This window comes from Mercenaria mercenaria, chromosome 6, assembly GCF_021730395.1.
Source record: "Mercenaria mercenaria strain notata chromosome 6, MADL_Memer_1, whole genome shotgun sequence".
Taxonomy (NCBI): domain Eukaryota; kingdom Metazoa; phylum Mollusca; class Bivalvia; order Venerida; family Veneridae; genus Mercenaria; species Mercenaria mercenaria.
This window is the reverse complement of record NC_069366.1, coordinates 45,446,565-45,463,642: the sequence shown is the minus strand read 5'-3', so window position 1 is coordinate 45,463,642 and position 17,078 is coordinate 45,446,565. Positions and strand designations below refer to the sequence as shown.

The following is a 17,078-nucleotide window of genomic DNA, read 5'->3' as shown; positions in this document are numbered from 1 at the left end:
CATCGGTTTAATCTACGTAATAACGACGAAGTGGGGAGGACTGTTTATAATGTTGGCATAACTTTAAGTCTAATCCATTTGCTGTTCTTTTCGTTTCAATATATAAGTATCTATTATGTTTGTTTTGTATAAATGTAGAAATGAAAATCATATGCAATAAAATATGATTAAACTAAACATATATGTATTGAAGCTGACTTGAGATATAATTAAAATCCTCTTCAATGTTTACATCGAAATTTGCCATTATAAAGGAATGACATATAAAGAAGTTTAAAATCATAAATTTTATGTCTATTTCACAGTTTGAATACATATTAATATAAACCGCTGTACCTTGTTACTTTATTTAGCCTATCTGTGAAAATATTACAGGTTGTTTATATGGGTAGTTTAAAATGGAGACCACGGTTGTTAATTTTGAATAGATATTGATCAATCTGCTGTAGTTGTACCTTGTTACTATATTAAGTGTAGCTGTGTTAACATTGTCAGGTTTAAAATGGAGACTACAGTTGTTAATTCTACTAGAGCAATAAGGCATAAGAGAAAATCATTAATAATTGGAATATTACTGTTCGCATTAAATGGAGCATGTGATGGATGTAAGATATTTAAAGTTTATTATGGTGGCTGATTTCTGCCATTTCGCGTTTTCGCCCCGCGACCCCGCCAAGCGAAAACACGAGAATTTACAAGTTAAAATGGCGGGGCGTGGGGCGAAAACTCGCTATTTAGCGGGAGCGCGGAGCGAAAACACGATAATTAGCGGAGTCGCAGGGCGAGAGTTAGTAACTGGTATGTCGGGGGCGCGTGGCGAAAACACGATAATTAGCGCTGCTTAAACGCCGAGTTTTCGCACCGCACCCCCGACATTCCAGTTCCTAAATCTCGCCCCTCGACACCGCTATTTATCGTGTTTTCGCTTCGCGCCCCTACTAAATAGCGAGTTTTCGCCCCGCGACCCCGCCGAGCGAAAACACGAAAATTAACAAGATAAAATGGCGGGGGCGCCAGGCGAAAACTCGCTATTTAGCGGGGGCGCGAAGCGAAAACACGATAATTAGCGGGGGCGCGGGGCGAAATTTAGTAACTGGATGTCGGGACGCGGTGCGAAAACTCGACGTTTAAGCAGCGCTAATTATCGTGTTTTCATCTCGCGCCCCCGACATACCAGTTACTAAATCTCGCCCCGTGACCCCGCTAAACAGCGAGTTTTCCCTCCGCGCCAACGCTAAATAGCGAGTTTTCGCCCCGCGCCCCCGCCATTTTAACTTGTTAATTCTCGTGTTTTCGCTCGGCGGGGTCGCGGGGCGAAAACGCGAAATGGCAGAAATCAGCCACCATAGTTTATTGATATAATATGTATTGCAAAAATTAGTTAATATCTCTTTTAGTTAAAATGTTTGTTACGCTGTTCACTTTTCTTTCTAAGTATCACATAAAAATGCTCCATGTTAAGACGCGCAAACAGTAACGTGTAGGATAAATTAACATAAATTGATATTCCGTCAATAACGGGTCATATTTGGAATCCTCATAGGTCATTAAGTTGATTTTAGTTTGGCTTTAATATGTCGTTATTAAACATTAAGATTAAATCTTATTATGTAGCCTTGTACATTTTCCAACAGTGGGCTGTCTGTATGAACAATACATATTCAAAAACGATTTTATGAAATTATCTTTAGAATTTTGCGAGGTGATTAAGATGTTTAGCATGTTCAATACATTTTATACGATGCATTTAAATTTGATAGATGACATGGAAAACTACTGCGGTGAAGAGTTTAGTTTCATCTTGAAGGATGAGTACCAGATAAAGTTCGATCTAGATGACATGTACATTTATGATAATGCTGACGACTACACATACAGAAGAGGATACTGTGAAACCAAGTTCGAAGCCTGGTACACAACCTATTCAAAACTTATGTTCTATTTTGAAGATCTAGACCTCGATTGTGATAAAGGCCATCTCGAGTTTTACACTGATGATAGTGGTTATATACGTGTGCCGGGTAAGCCAGACGACGTTTGTGTAAGAGCATAAATAAAAGTTGACTTATAATGCCATTTTTCCATTTCTTAGAAGCATTTCGAGTTAAACTGCGGTATATAAATAACCATAATTATTTGATTTCTATATGTTGCTGATTTGTTATAAGGGCAGCTCCTAATATAAGCTGGATTTTATTTAGCATGTTTAGTAGAAACATATTTTGTTACGAGAATACAAGAATGCTTAATGTAAAAGATTTATTTTCATAACAGAGTGTTCGTGTTACCGACGTGCAATATAGCATATTTATCCAATTGTTTCAGGCTTGGAGAGTGACATTTGTGGGTACGACAAACCACACGGTGTATTTACTGTAGACACACGATATTTCCGAATCAAATACGTCCCTAAAAGTAGCCAGTACATCAGTGATATATTTTCTATTATCATTACAATTTATGGGGACGGTAAGTACATGTCCTTCTTGTATTACGTATATTTAGTTTGTTTAGTAAAAGGATGTGTTTACTCTAGTACAAGATGTCATATCTTTACTGCCTGCTCATATTACATCCGACAGTAATACACGATGATTACGAAATGTGATAACCCTATGAGATCTGATGATGAATCATTTGGCAAGGTTTCAATATCGTTTAAAAATAAGCTATGGAAAGCCGAAGTTATCTTCAGTCTTAGCTTGACATTTCAAAGCAAAATAGTCCCTATTATTTAAACTTCACGTAAAAGTTGGTCTTGATAAGAGGTAGGCATATGATAGTAGTATGGCAAATGAGAATCCTCAGCAACAACTTAAAGTATTCAGTTTAGTTCATACGATCTCTGCCTCCACCCCATCCCTATTTCCTGCTTCTACAGTCCCTCCCTATTTGTTGTAACATTTCATACATTTACTTTAAAATCATATATGTCTTACATTTTCTGATTATAAGCCTAACCCAACCCAACCTATCCTATTTCCACTTCAAAACTTCCATTTTTTTTTTCTCGTTTTCTTTCTTACATTCCATCATATATCCACCACCACAGCCGACAGACTCACGCCACCACCAAAATATCCATGACATTGTAAACTTACCGCTTATCATATAATATATCAATTGTTGTATGCCCAACTCTCCCCTCATCCGCACACTTTTTTTCAGAATTGCTTATACTTATCTTAACATGTCCTTATTTGCTGGATATTCTTTAATGTACGATGTAGATTTGCTATTATTGTATGTGAATTACAGATTATATTTGGTAGAATAATCGTTATATGGTGTATTTTCTACGTAAAAGTAGGAAGAGTGTCATTATATACATGTACTATCCACATGTACTGTAATAGAACATCAACAGCGTTTAACAAACAACGTATAACAAGTGAAGAGACGTTGACAAAATACTGTAAAGAAAAGAGATAATTCGAAGAAAGTATTAGTCTTATTCCATTAAAAGATACATTTCCATAGAACAAAGGCACCTCCGCATAGTTTCACGTGTGGAAACAAATTTTTTTTGTAAACTTTCATCATATTTGCATTTTTAAAGAATCAAAACTGCAAACTATCTCATTTTCAGGTTATTGTCCAAGCTATGCACACGAATGTGCCAACTCTCGGTGTATAGATGATGATCTTGCGTGTAATGGCTACGACTCGTGTGGTGATGGCTCTGGTTGTGACCTAGGCACGGGTGCAATCGTCGGTATAGTCATAGGAAGTCTTACTGGATTAGCGTTAATTGTCAGTGTAGTGATATGCTGCATTTGTTGCACGAGGCGTAGTGGGCAAACTCCCGGAGTAGTGCAGGTAATGTTTTCATTTCTTATGAAATTATCTAAAAGCAAAATGTTTAAAAACGATAACAACAATGATGCTATATACTTCTCAAAATGTATTGCACGGAAATTTTTGCCCCCATTATAGAATTCATCAGTCAGTACGAATAATGTCAACCTTACAAACACATCGATTTAAATCAAATCAAAACAAAAATAACACCTGCGACAGGTCACTTAGGTTTAACATACTATGAAATCGTTTGACAAATTCACACATAATTATATTTTAATCTCTAAATCATGCTTCGTAGATTGAATCTCAGTTTTAAAGAAAATGCATGTATAGTTTACTAGTACTTTCATGTTAATCAGTACTCTCTTTTCTTGGCATGACTGCCCTTCTTGCACTTTTATATTGTACTGCTGCTTATTGATAACAGAATAGTTTCAGTCTGTGGATATAATCCATGTCAAATTATTCGTTACTTATGAATCAATAAGCAAATAAATAATCTTGTTAAAGAATAGTCTCATAGAGATTCTAAATGAATAAGTTACGTAGACTGGTCGAATAACCCCAATCGGATTTTAAAATGTTGTCATATTAAGAGCATTACATACGAAAACTAGTTATTTTCAATGATTCACGTGTCAAGCGCCAGCTAAGACCTTTATTTATAGTGGATAATCTAAAAAAGAAAGAAAAAGTTACTTTTCGTAAGCAGTATAATTTACAGAATGTACGCCATTATTTATATTTATAGAACACAGCCAATCCAGCGGTCACATTAGCTCCGAATCAACAGTTATATAGCCAACCAATGTACGGGGTTAACCAGGGATCGCCGTACAACCCAAGCCAATTTCCATACCCTCTTGCCACAGCTACGCCTTCTAACCAACCGGGTTACAGCCATCCAATATATGATGTTAATCAGGGAACACAATATCCTACAAACCAGACAAACTATCCTATCATGTCGCCAAATTCAGAGACCAATCAACAACCAACTGACGAGAAACAGTACAGTGCTCCTCCACCACAGTATAGTGAAATCTTCGCAAACTCTGAACAAGACACTAATCAGACAATGCATTAATGTACGAACAGCTTGTCTGCAGGTTTTGTTATCGAAGAAAGAATGAACATATCTTACACAAGATTTTATTTGAAATCATTTGCATGGTCGTGTGGCAGTGAAGCAAACAGTTTTATTAATTGTTTTCTATATAGTGTAGACATGCAAGCAGGCTTGGCACAATTACTAAGTAATACTATATTTCTACCTGTGATGATATTTATACTAACAATACTAGATATGAATCTCTTTTTGTTATGATATCAAAAGAAAATTTAAGTACTTGTAAATGTGAGCCAACTTTTTCTCTTGAATCAGCATGATATTAACCCTTACCCTGCTAAATTTCTATAATGGACTGGTCCATCTTTCAATTAGCGCAGTACCATGTATTATTTGAAGGGGTGTTCACTGAAAATTTACTGACTGAATAGGATGTGCAGGCTGATCTTGGTCTGCACTGGTCGCAAAGGCAGAATCACTTGCCGGCAGCAGGCTAAAGGTTAAAATAGACATTAAAAACAGTTTCAGTACTATAACAAAGACGTGTTTTTGTTGTATCATTTCCGGAATCCTGAAAAACTCTCTAGGTTTTCGAAACAAACGCATACTACTTTAGGTTGTCTGCATCTATTAATCAAAATGGACTCCGTGTAACTGTATCAGAATTCAGATTAAACAGGTCCTATGGGCGTTGTATATTTCATTCTCTTTCATAAACAGACTCGGTCAAATCGAGATTTTTTTTTTCATTGTTGCATTTGAGACATCAAGAGAATTTTTGAATTATGTTAATCAACTTAATCACGTCTTGGCATGGTTGTATTCTTTACTTCCAGAGGATCTTATATATTTTATTAATCAAATGAAACACGATTTTGGGTGCATGCATTCAATGCTTCCAGAGGATCTCTTATGAAATTTATTGATCAATCTTATCACGAATTTGCATAGTTGCCTTTTATGATTTCATGGGATCTTTTTATCAATTTTGTCAATCAACTTAAGATTTTCTTGGTTACATTCTATGCCTCCAGATCATTTTCTGTAAGCTAATAAAATTTATTAATAAACTGATTATGATTATTACAGACGTTTTGAACGGTGTGTTAATAAATACAATGTGTAATGTACATTGTCTTCTCAGTTTATTAAGTACAGGATATATATAAATCAAAGCGCCGAAAGCACAGAAAGGTTGAAACCTTTCGATATCCTATTAACAAATTATAATCTGAAGAAATACATGTTGTTCTGGGAAGAAGTGTGTATGTAGCCTTCACCTTCAAATGAACTGGTATTAAAGGAATGAAGGTAGCTATTCGCCGGATATGCCACCGTGGTCCACTCAGTTGTAGTCCATATTTATATATAGTGCAATTTTCCCGACTATGAAAAGGCTATTTTCATGTCAATATCAGCTTTATTGATGCTTAATTGTAAAGACGAATTCTGCTGATGTTTTTAAGCTACGTTATATGCTTCAAAACGTTAGTCGAAGCTGTTTGGTAAAATGAAAGTAAAAGTATGTATTTCCTGATGTCTACCTATACAATATTAGCGTTTCCATCACGTGTATCAGTCACGTGACCATGGTTTGACTCCCATTAGTTGTCATGTGCATCTCCTCAGATCTTTTTCTATACAAAGAGCTAGGTTTAACATGTAATAAAGTAGTAAAATATAATCAAGAATCTGAGCAGACGATGTAATGAGAAAAATAGAGGGTAAGTCAATGTCTGTGCACCCTGAACAATGAGAACAATGGAGAGTAGGTCAACGCAGCCTAAACAAAGGCACTGGTGACGGACTCTCTTAGGTATGACTTAATCAGTAGCAGACGATGTTTTCTAAACCATGTTTTCAACAGTAACTACAAAATCATTGTGTACATGAATGCGCTCCCGGTGTTCCCAAACTGTGCATATCATTTTAGAAAGATAAAACAAACAAAAAAATCATTGTGGTCCAACTGCTCATAAGGTTATCAGACTATTCTCCAAGTAATCAGATCTCCAACAGTTCAACTCCAATATTATTTATGTTTGCTATGTGTCAAGCTTTTTTTATAATTGTAAGTTGAAGCATATTTCCAAGAATTACTAAATTGTCGTGATAAATTAGTACATCAAAAGAATTATCAAGCGTAAATTAGAAGGATGTGAAAATGATATCGTAGAATCAGACGACTACAGGCAATGCACATCGTACAGTACCAGAATGCACTTACTGCAGCCACAACACCCAAAAAAGTTCAACTCCAAGAATTCAACTTAAAAAGGTTGAACTTCAGGATGATTCTCAAAGTAATCAGATCTCCAAGATTATAAATTTGCTCAACTCCCAAGACTATCAATGTTTGCCAGGTTTCAAGTTGTATGTTATAGCGTTTCGAAAAATAACGAACAAATCTACAGTTGGAAGCGGGCTACATCAAAAACAAATACAATGCACGAAGAAAATTTTGTAAATGACAAAGTGGTCGAATTTATCATCAGTCAACGTTCATACAGTCCCCATTTCACAAACCCCTTGCAGGGCCTCACTTTGTTTGAGTTTGCTTACTAAATATAAAATTTGAATTATGTAAAGTTTTCAGCAAATGTTAAGCTTTACTTTGATACCGACCATTGATTACAATTTGCAGAAATAAAAAGGTTACAGGTAAAAAACCTCATTTTCTGTTTGGGTTTATCATCAGTACCAGTAGAAGTTTTGCAGTGTTTTTTTTTTATACAAAAAAAGAAGACAAAAATGCGGTAACTCATACCCAATTTATGTAAATGAAACTGTTTTTATGCTTTTTGTTACATTACTTAAAATCTAATTAGAAAATCTTTCTTCTTTGCGGATATTATATTATTTTCTACTGTGTTCCTTTAGGGCCATCCTTGTTTCGCCAGTAGTGCAATACGATGCAAAGACATGAATGTGCAATGCATTAGGCTAATTTAGCGCGATAATGCGATGCGAAAACGCGCAAATACGATGCGAAGACGTGAGATTAAAACATTTTCCTATCGCCCCTCGACAAATAGACAAAATGCGAATGTACGCTATTAAAATAACAAAATGCAAGAATGGAAAACTTAATGATATAAATGTAAAAGTGCAATATTAACATCACACTATTGTATTTTTCTAATCTTCAAAGGTTCGTTGGATTTTGTTTAATATATATTTTAAAGCAATAAGATTGATAAAGAACAGTAATAGCCAGCTTGCATTAATAAACAAGCGCAGAATTAACCATAATATTCGATTACAACCTTATGTATATTATGTTCACTATAGCATGAGAGTACGGACTGTCCTAGAACTGTCTAACGCATTTTTAAGAATTTCAATAATACCCGACAATTCTAGGTATTCCTAGACAATTCCCTGGAACTTAATTATTTAGCAGTCTCTAATTGCAGAAGCTGGGACGGCGGAATAGGATAATAGACTAAAGAATACAAATATAATAGTGAAACTTTAAAATTACCCCATAATAGCCCAGGCTAATATCATAATCTATGAATTCCATAAGAGAAAGTGCGCAAATGTATTTGTTGTCTTCCAACTGTTATCAAAACATTTGTCTTGTGTTTATCCATTAATATTGTATTTGAATAGCAAAGTTACTTCTATTTGAATAATATTTTTAACAGTCTACAGTACAAACTTCTAACATATTCATATCTGAATTAGTCAGCGGTGACAGCTCTGAACTTTATTTCTGTCAAAGCATGGTATTAATGCACGATAAATGACACACACCTTCCCATAATGCATTTCGACGTTAAGTTAGTGACGTCACAGTAACTGCTGTAGTAACATTACTCAGCGACGGCAGTTGCATTATCTATCCATACTGCCTCACACCTCTCGCAAGTATTATGGTATCAAAGAAGCGCTTAAAGATATGAATAATATTTTTAACAGTCTACAGTACAAACTTCTAACATATTCATATCTGAATTAGTCAGCGGTGACGGCTCTGAACTTTATTTCTGTCAAAGCATGGTATTAATGCACGATAAATGACACACACCTTCCCATAATGCATTTCGACGTTAAGTTAGTGACGTCACAGTAACTGCTGTAGTAACGTTACTCAGCGACGGCAGTTGCATTATTATCTATCCATACTGCCTCACACCTCTCGCAAGTATTATGGTATCAAAGAAGCGCTTAAAGATATGAATGGTAAAGAGTGCAGTGAAATAGCAGAGGAAAGAAAGGGTGAAAAGAAGTCTGTATTACCATGTGATGGTAATAACGGTGAGACGAGGAAGGGTTTAAATAAAAGAGATGAGGACGACAAGAGTAGTAAGAAAAAGAAGACGAAAAAGAAGAAGAAGGACAAGTCAAAAAAGCAAACGAAGGTATTTTAATGCATGCAGTAAGTGTTCTTATGTCTTTTATGCTTGCTCATTAAAGAAATATAAGCCCTTTAAACACATAAAGTTTATATAAAGGCTAAACTTGTCTACTATCGGTATAGGCCTAAATGTAACATAACGTATTTCACTACAGTAGCCTATCGCATTATAGAAGAGACTTTTAGGCTGTGTTTATTTTTTCATACATTTTATCATCTGTGCTTCTTAGGTAACTTGTATTTTGAATAAAAAATATGTTTAAACTAAAACTAAAGATAAAATTGATACTTTTGTGTGCATAAACGGTGCTCTTTGTTTTTATAGCCTAATACTACACGCCTGTTTAAAAAATCATGCATAGCTAAACGCTGTTATAAAGTAAATGTTGCTGTTATTATTATTTATAGTAGCAACCGAAAATCCATATTGGTGACTCCTTCGGAAGATTGTAAGTAATGTTGTTTATATCATATAAATGATGCAGAAGAGGCTCCGATTCAAGAAGCTTTCCTAGTTCTTTAGCGTGTCAGATGCATAGCACTATACACGGGACTCTTGTCTCAATGCTAGTAGTTAATTAATTGAAGGAACGGGTGATCAAACTCACTCTCGTTTGTTTGTAAGCTTACCGATAGTCACCACCGGAATCCGAAATAGGCAGCCCCCCCCCCCCCCCCCACCACCCCATCCCCTCTAAAGACTATTAGCGGGAGGATACTGCAAGACACTAAGGAAGATCCAATTGTTTTTTAGCGTGTCAAGTGCAAAGTACATATATACACAGGCGCATATCCCATATTGATGAAGAAAACTCATTAAACGAGTCGTACAAGGATGCGATAGTTAATTTTATTGCTGGTTGTATTAAAAAAAACTTTCTTGGTGAATTTCTAGGTTTTAATATTATTCATTAAGTAAATGTCAACATTCGCGCAATTGCGCCACAGAATTTCTTATGTTGGTATTTTCAAAGTGAGGTTTTTTTAAAAACAGATTATCATTTTCTTACACGTAACATTACATCTCAATATTATTTTTTTTATTTATATCTTTATTCGAAGACATGTTATACTAACTTGTTATATAATGTAGTTTTCATATCACTGACATGTTCTAATTAAAGCACTGAAAACGATGTCTTAAAAGCTTTAAAAAAATCATATGTATATAAAGAATGAATTGTATTGATATTAAATTTATTTTTCTCTAGAAAAGGGAAGAGAATGAACTGGTTTCAAAAAACACTGAAAACACAAACCGGGAACCAGAACAGGAAATTATTGCAGTCCCATCTCAGAGCACCGACCATGCAGACGTTAAAAAGAAAGAAAGTAAGCTACCCGGTTGTTTTGGCTTTATTTCAACTTGGCTCGCCGGAAGGAGGCAGAAAAGACGTGAGAAAAAGAAAAAGGCAATCGCCGACCGAGCTACTTCGCCAGAATCAGGTAAATGGTAATCTCCTATATAGAATTGTCGTTATTCCACTTCCGCGTCGTGCTTGTAAAAAACGACGACGCTTTGAAAATAAAATGCACGCATAAAACGTTTGTTTTATTTTGTTTGAAATGTCCTGTTTGATACAAACTTAAGACAATATTCAACTTAACAGGAACTATATATATTATCATATAGCTTACAGTCAGTTCATATTTCGTATCGCCCATATTATTGATTGATTTGAGTTCTTCATTTTCTGCTTACACAAGATTAGGAACCGTATTGTGAACTTACTTGTACGTTTTCAAATACTTGATTGTTTGTTGTTGTTTTTTTTTTAATGAAAAATAATTGCTTGGTTTCACAAAACTGGGATGTTTATACATGTATTGATAGAAATCTATATTGACAAGTAAAATCAAGTTGTGTCGCCTCAAACAAATGTAGACAGAGCGGCACTGAAAGAGATACCGATTGGCTAGAATTGTTGTACATTGCAGGCAAGCAGAAAATAATGAAGACGCCGGTCGTTCAGCCTGTCAAACAAACCGGCGGACCTGTAAGTTTATACATATATGTTCTTGTTTGCCAAGAAAGATTTTGAATAAAATTGAGTCTGTTGGAACCAGGTGATAATGTTTCCGTCAATTTCACGATATCATCTTAAATAACAGAAAACTAGGCCAAACATGAGAGAATGAACTCTCAAACCTTAAGGACTTCATTGATAGTAAACTTAACACCCATACATATTTTGTTATCGAATCTATAACACCTTTCGAAGTTAAAAAATATATTGATAAATTAGATGTGCATAGCGAGGCTACTGAAATCAACAGGATTGGATAGAATCGGTCCAAATATATTGCGCAACTGTAATGACCATGATATTACAACGTCGATTGCTTTTGTAATAAACACAAGAGCATTGTATGGTTTATTTCCCGATGCTCTCAAAGAGGCTTACGTTCTCCCAATATTCAAAGGTGGTGATAAAGAAGACCCAAATAACTACAGGACCATATCTGTTTTGCCAACAATTTTGAAAGTATTTCAGAGACACGTAGCAAATCAGATCCACTCCTTCTTTAAGAAAACTAACATCATTCACAAAACTCAATCAGGATTAAGACAGTATCATTCATGTCATACGTACAGCACTAACTAGACTAATAGAAGCATGGCTTTAAGATATAGATTCAAGTAAATATGTCGGAACTGTATTTTTAGATCTACGAAAAGCTTTTGATCTTGTTGATGAAAACATTTTATTACATAAATGGAAATTTTATCATTTTTCAGATAAAAGTGTTTATTTTTTCAAATCATATCTATCAAACAGAACCCAAATGATAAAAGTGGAAAACACCAAATCTAAAAGTATGCTTGTAACCTCTGCAGTTCCTCAAGGTTCTTTTCTTGGCCCGCTTTTATTCTTGTTATATATCATAATATCATTGATATCGCTTTAGCTTCTAATAGTGACAATATAGACCTCTTTGCTGACGACTCTGCTATGTATGAATCAGATTTTCTTGCATACCAGACGGGGATTTCTGGTGATGTCACCGGTGCTGGAAAACTCCATCTTACACCCCGGGGGTGTTAGATGACTCTCGTGCTATATATGACGTGCTATATATGACGTATAACGAACTACATATGTACAGAAGATGTGTGTAGTAATAATAATGTTTTTCGTAAAATGGGATAAAAATTAAATACCTTTATAGTTCCTCTTTGTTCCTTATAACATATTTCTCGATTCAAAAAACGTTATTTTAAGGAAATAACATAACGTTTCATTGCAGATGATAAAACAAAACCGGAACTATTACGTTGTTTTCGTCTCTGCAACGTCATGACGTACTTCCTGTTTACGGACGTAAAGTTCCCGCGCTTTGTTAATACGCTACTATAAGAAAAAAGTGCTATAAGAAAATCATTTGTTTGAATTTATTTTTTACTCTTCTCTGTTGAATATGGTATGCAAGAAAAAGATTCTATCACTGGCTGTAGGGCAGATGGGCATATCCGGCTCTCGGGTAACTGTTTACGCGGTCACTAGGCTGCGTAGTGAAAGAATCTTATAATGATTTAGATAAAGTGCAAACTAAACTCCAGCAGAATTTAAATTTTGTGCAACAATGGTGCAATTTAAACAATATGTCACTTAATCCAAAGAAAACAAAATGCATGGTTTTGTATACTAAATAATACTTAACAATTGTAAAGAACTGTTTTAAGTATTTCCAAGCAAGTAATAGAACATGTGAAGGTGCAAAAATCATTAGGTGTTTATATAGACAACACATTGTCGTGGAATGTTCAAATTGAAACAGTTTGCACTAAACTTAACTCAATAATAGCATTGTTGAGACATATATCGTATTATTTGACAGATGAAATGAAAAAGTTATTCTATAATGCATTATATAATGTCAATATTTAATTATTGTTGTATTGTATGGTGCCAAGGAAATAAGAGTTCTTTAAAGAAAATACTGAAAATTTAAGGTAGAGTTGCAAGAATAATTTTGAATAAAACGTTCCAAACAAGAACAAAAGATATGCTAAAAGAACTTGGGTGGATGTCATTTAATGAAAGATGTAACTTCCACGCGGGCTGTCTTATTTACAAAGCATACACCAAGTTAGCACCTTCATATACTCTGAAATTTTAACCTTTTCCAGCAATGAAGCATATAATCTAAGATCTGCTGGTCATAATGATATAGTTTATACCTAAACATCGTACAAATTATGGTAAAACAAAAACAACTTTTGTTACAACGGTGCAAATGTTTGGAATTCAATACCATATGAAATTCGCTCCTTATGTTTTCTAACATTTTTTAAAAAGAAACATAAAAAGTATATCTAACTTACAGTTGACTGCCTAAAAAATATCTTCGTTTATATCAGCTGAATTATAACTATGCCATTATAATATAAATTATTGATTATTATACATAATTGATTCATGCTACTGAGCTAAGCGGAAATAATTTTTTTAAACAAGTATATTAGTATCTAACTTTTTCGATGTCCATGAAAGACAATATAAATAAGATAAGCAAAATGTATCAAACTTTATTTAGATTCGCCGAGAAGACTACTACCGGCTCAAGAAAGCCGAGGCAAGAAGAGAAGACGAGTTGGCAGAACGGTGTAGGAGCAGGTAAGTAGGCCTACACTTGTTTCATTTTCAAAGCTTTTGATATAGATTTAAGAATTATAAAATGCATTTCTTCTTTGATTTTGTAAAGATGTCACAAACATTGTACTTTGTTCAACTGTTTTTGCAAAGAGTGCCATAAAACCTTTCATATACATCTCCAACAAGTAAAAGTGCAATTGATATCTTGTAGGCAGTGGAACTAAAAATACAAAGTTCAAGTAGGCACAACCTGTTTCATATGTTAGCTAACTGCATCAAAGTCTGAAAACCTGAAAAAATAATCTTTTTCCGGAAAAAGAGTTATTTGAGCTGAAAAAAAATATCCTGGGTATTTTTTTTTTAGAAAAAAAAGGAGACTCTGAAAAAAAAAAACAGTATACAAATCAGTAATGTCCTGGTGAAAGTGTGACATCTTTTTGGTGAAATTGTCAACAAACAGACGATTTTTTTTTAAAAAATAGTCAAAACACACAGAATTTCACAAGGTACAATATTAAAAAAACTACATCTGGAAAGAGAACAATCAATTTTACCAATATATATTCCTCAAAGTATGGGATCAAAAGGATTTAAAAATACCAAGACAACACATTCTTGACTAGTTTCGACCTTTATGTCTTCGTCAGAAATAACAACTTACAAAACAAACGACGTCACGTCCGTTTCATCAAAATCATATGATTTACAATTTACATATTAAAAGAACATTTAATAAATCCGTTTTATATTTTGGCATTGTTCTCCCGATCACGTGACGTGATCAAAGTATGGGAGAAATACACAGAAATACGAGAAAATCAAAGAAAACAATTTCAGGACTGTTAGATGCATGACAGTATTATCCTGCATAGCAATTAACATAATATAGGTTGCTGTTCCATTGCATTTATATAACATGGACATGACAGTGTTCACTCAACAATTTCATTATATTTTACCTCTTTCTGTACACATAAAAAGTAGAATTCTTAATTATTGGTGTAATTTTGTTAATTCTAATCATTCAAAGATTTCTAATAGATTTTGTGTAAAACTTTGCACAAATTATATACTGTTCATGGTGTATACTTTGAGTGGTTAAATTGTGTACATACGACACTGGGTAACCTTGGTTTATCAATTTTTTGGTTAGATCAAAATGTTATTGAGCCTAATGTGTTGTTATATCTCGTCTTTGTGATCATTTTTTTTCTTCAAAACTGGTTCAGTACTGTACATAACATTAGTAAATGCCTGAATTATCGCATGTATAAAAAAGGAATTTTTACTTGAACATTATTTCAAGTTTTTTTCTCCTGATCTTGCTAATGTGTTGTGTAAATTTAAATGTGTCAATCATAAATTGCCTATTGCAAAGGATAGATTTTCGAACATTGAAAAGATTCCATGAACATGCACTCTTTGCTTTGTTAATGTATTGGGAGATGAATTTCATTATATCTTCCAATGCACTCATTTTATTACAGATAGATACAGTTGCTTCTCTTGTGTAAAGAGGGCTTAAGGTACTTGATGCATGTATGCTTTAAAATGTAAAAAAAAAAGATAATGAATTCATATTCTTTTTCAATTAGGATCGATTGCAAAGAACGGAAGGCAAAGGCAGACAACCATTTCAGTAACCAAACCGACGCAGACAGGAACTGCATAAATTTCAGCTGTCTGGAATCGTCATCCTGCGAATCTGTGATCAGTGAAAGTGATCCAGACGCCTGGAGAGTCGACTATGTCGACCTCTCCTACTAAATTTGATGCAGACCGACTGCTCCCTACATACGGTAGACCAAATACATTTTGCTGGTCACGTGACAGGAGGTATAAATCAAAAGAAAATTTATCTAAAATAAAGATATTGATTTTTTTTTTTTTTTTTTGAAAACATGTAATGTTTTGCAATAATTGTGTTAAATTGACCCAGTAAGTAGAATGTTTTCTCAAAAAATAACACGATTTTATTTTTTATGCAATATTTGTATAAAATCAACCCAGTCAATAGATGATTTTTTTTTAAAAGATGACTTTTTTTGGCAGTATTTTTATTAAACCAACCCAGTCAGTAGATTTTTTTTTCCTTTTAAAAAATAACATGTTTTTAAACACTTAAAAAGTTTTTAATCAACCATCGATGTACATGTTATTCTGACCGTTTGCCTAATAAAAATTATCACCTTAATTTTTCTATCTAACCATGATTTATCATGGTAGGGTATGATAAAATGCATCCCTCATTCTTCTACCTGCATGTTATTTTTCATGATAAGGTATGTAACATTTCATTCTTCATTAAATCAATATCACCAAATGATAAAACAAGGCAATGGTTAGTTATTATTCTTTGGGTAGATTTCCAACATTATTTTTTTACATGTACATACACTTCAAAACTACAAAATTTCGATAAATATTTATACATTGTATATTAATTTTTACCATCTTCTGCAGCTTGTCCAAATCAAAGAATTTCTTTTAGATATTACTTTATGACATCAAAATCATATGATTTACAATTTACATATTAAAAGAACATTTAATAAATCAGTTTTATATTTTGGCATTGTTCTCCTGATCACGTGACTAGCTGCATTATTTCATAGCATTTTGACGCTTTAGTCTGCTGTTGTTAGGGTGGTAGTCGGTCATTGTTTTGGCATTGCTATTTCAAACGTTTAAACTTTAAACCAATTTTATTTTTTCTATAACCCTTACTGAAAAGTTTCTTTTTCCAGCATTCATTTATATGACTATTGTTTTACAATAAAACAGATGAAAGGTTAACTCAAATATTATGACACGTTTACATTTATTATACATGTTACGCATATATCAATTGTTTAAACATCGGTATGAAACTGAAAAATATGTATATTTACCAATGCATACAAAGTATCGATCAGCTTTAGCGAAATTTAGATGTGGAGTTTTATCCCTCCGTTTTTTAACAAAATGTTGAAACTGAAATACATGTGTTAACACAATGTCCTGTTTACCAACTTCTTAGAACTGTTTTATTTGATAAAGCCAATTTTATATCAATGATGATTTTGTTAATATGAATGATGAACAAAAAGTATGTCTTGTATTATTATTTTAAGGAAATTGCTATTATGTTTGTAGTTAAATGTAGATAATCATTGCTAATCAATACCAGGGTTGATATATGATTTTTTAGAACATTTTTATGCGCTGTAGGGTAGTTTTTCTCTTTTTAGTATCTTAATCTTCA

At 33.7% G+C, this 17,078-nt stretch overlaps 2 protein-coding genes across 2 annotated transcripts; both read left to right on the top strand.

Moving 5' to 3' along the window:
* Positions 1-422: 422 nt before the first annotated feature.
* Positions 423-6,003, top strand: LOC123549046 (uncharacterized). Its single transcript, XM_045336823.2, has 5 exons — positions 423-605; positions 1,761-2,021; positions 2,326-2,469; positions 3,590-3,819; positions 4,556-6,003. The coding sequence occupies exons 1-5, from the start codon at positions 503-505 to the stop codon at positions 4,889-4,891; spliced, it is 1,074 nt and encodes a 357-aa protein (XP_045192758.2). The 5' UTR covers positions 423-502; the 3' UTR covers positions 4,892-6,003.
* A 2,750-nt stretch (positions 6,004-8,753) lies between these two features.
* Positions 8,754-13,971, top strand: LOC123549047 (splicing regulatory glutamine/lysine-rich protein 1-like). The gene is made up of 4 exons (XM_045336824.2): positions 8,754-9,240; positions 10,448-10,682; positions 11,175-11,233; positions 13,776-13,971. The coding sequence occupies exons 1-4, from the start codon at positions 9,055-9,057 to the stop codon at positions 13,857-13,859; spliced, it is 564 nt and encodes a 187-aa protein (XP_045192759.2). The 5' UTR covers positions 8,754-9,054; the 3' UTR covers positions 13,860-13,971.
* Positions 13,972-17,078: the final 3,107 nt, after the last annotated feature.

Bases quoted from the DNA above. Each gene is read 5' to 3' on its own strand.
- LOC123549046 (XM_045336823.2), top strand. From the start codon at position 503: ATGGAGACTACAGTTGTTAATTCTACTAGAGCAATAAGGCATAAGAGA. The intron at 2,022-2,325 runs GTAAGCCAGACG...CAATTGTTTCAG, and splicing joins TGGTTATATACGTGTGCCGG to GCTTGGAGAGTGACATTTGT. The intron at 3,820-4,555 runs GTAATGTTTTCA...TTATATTTATAG, and splicing joins AAACTCCCGGAGTAGTGCAG to AACACAGCCAATCCAGCGGT.
- LOC123549047 (XM_045336824.2), top strand. From the start codon at position 9,055: ATGAATGGTAAAGAGTGCAGTGAAATAGCAGAGGAAAGAAAGGGTGAA. The intron at 10,683-11,174 runs GTAAATGGTAAT...TGTACATTGCAG, and splicing joins AGCTACTTCGCCAGAATCAG to GCAAGCAGAAAATAATGAAG. The intron at 11,234-13,775 runs GTAAGTTTATAC...AACTTTATTTAG, and splicing joins TCAAACAAACCGGCGGACCT to ATTCGCCGAGAAGACTACTA.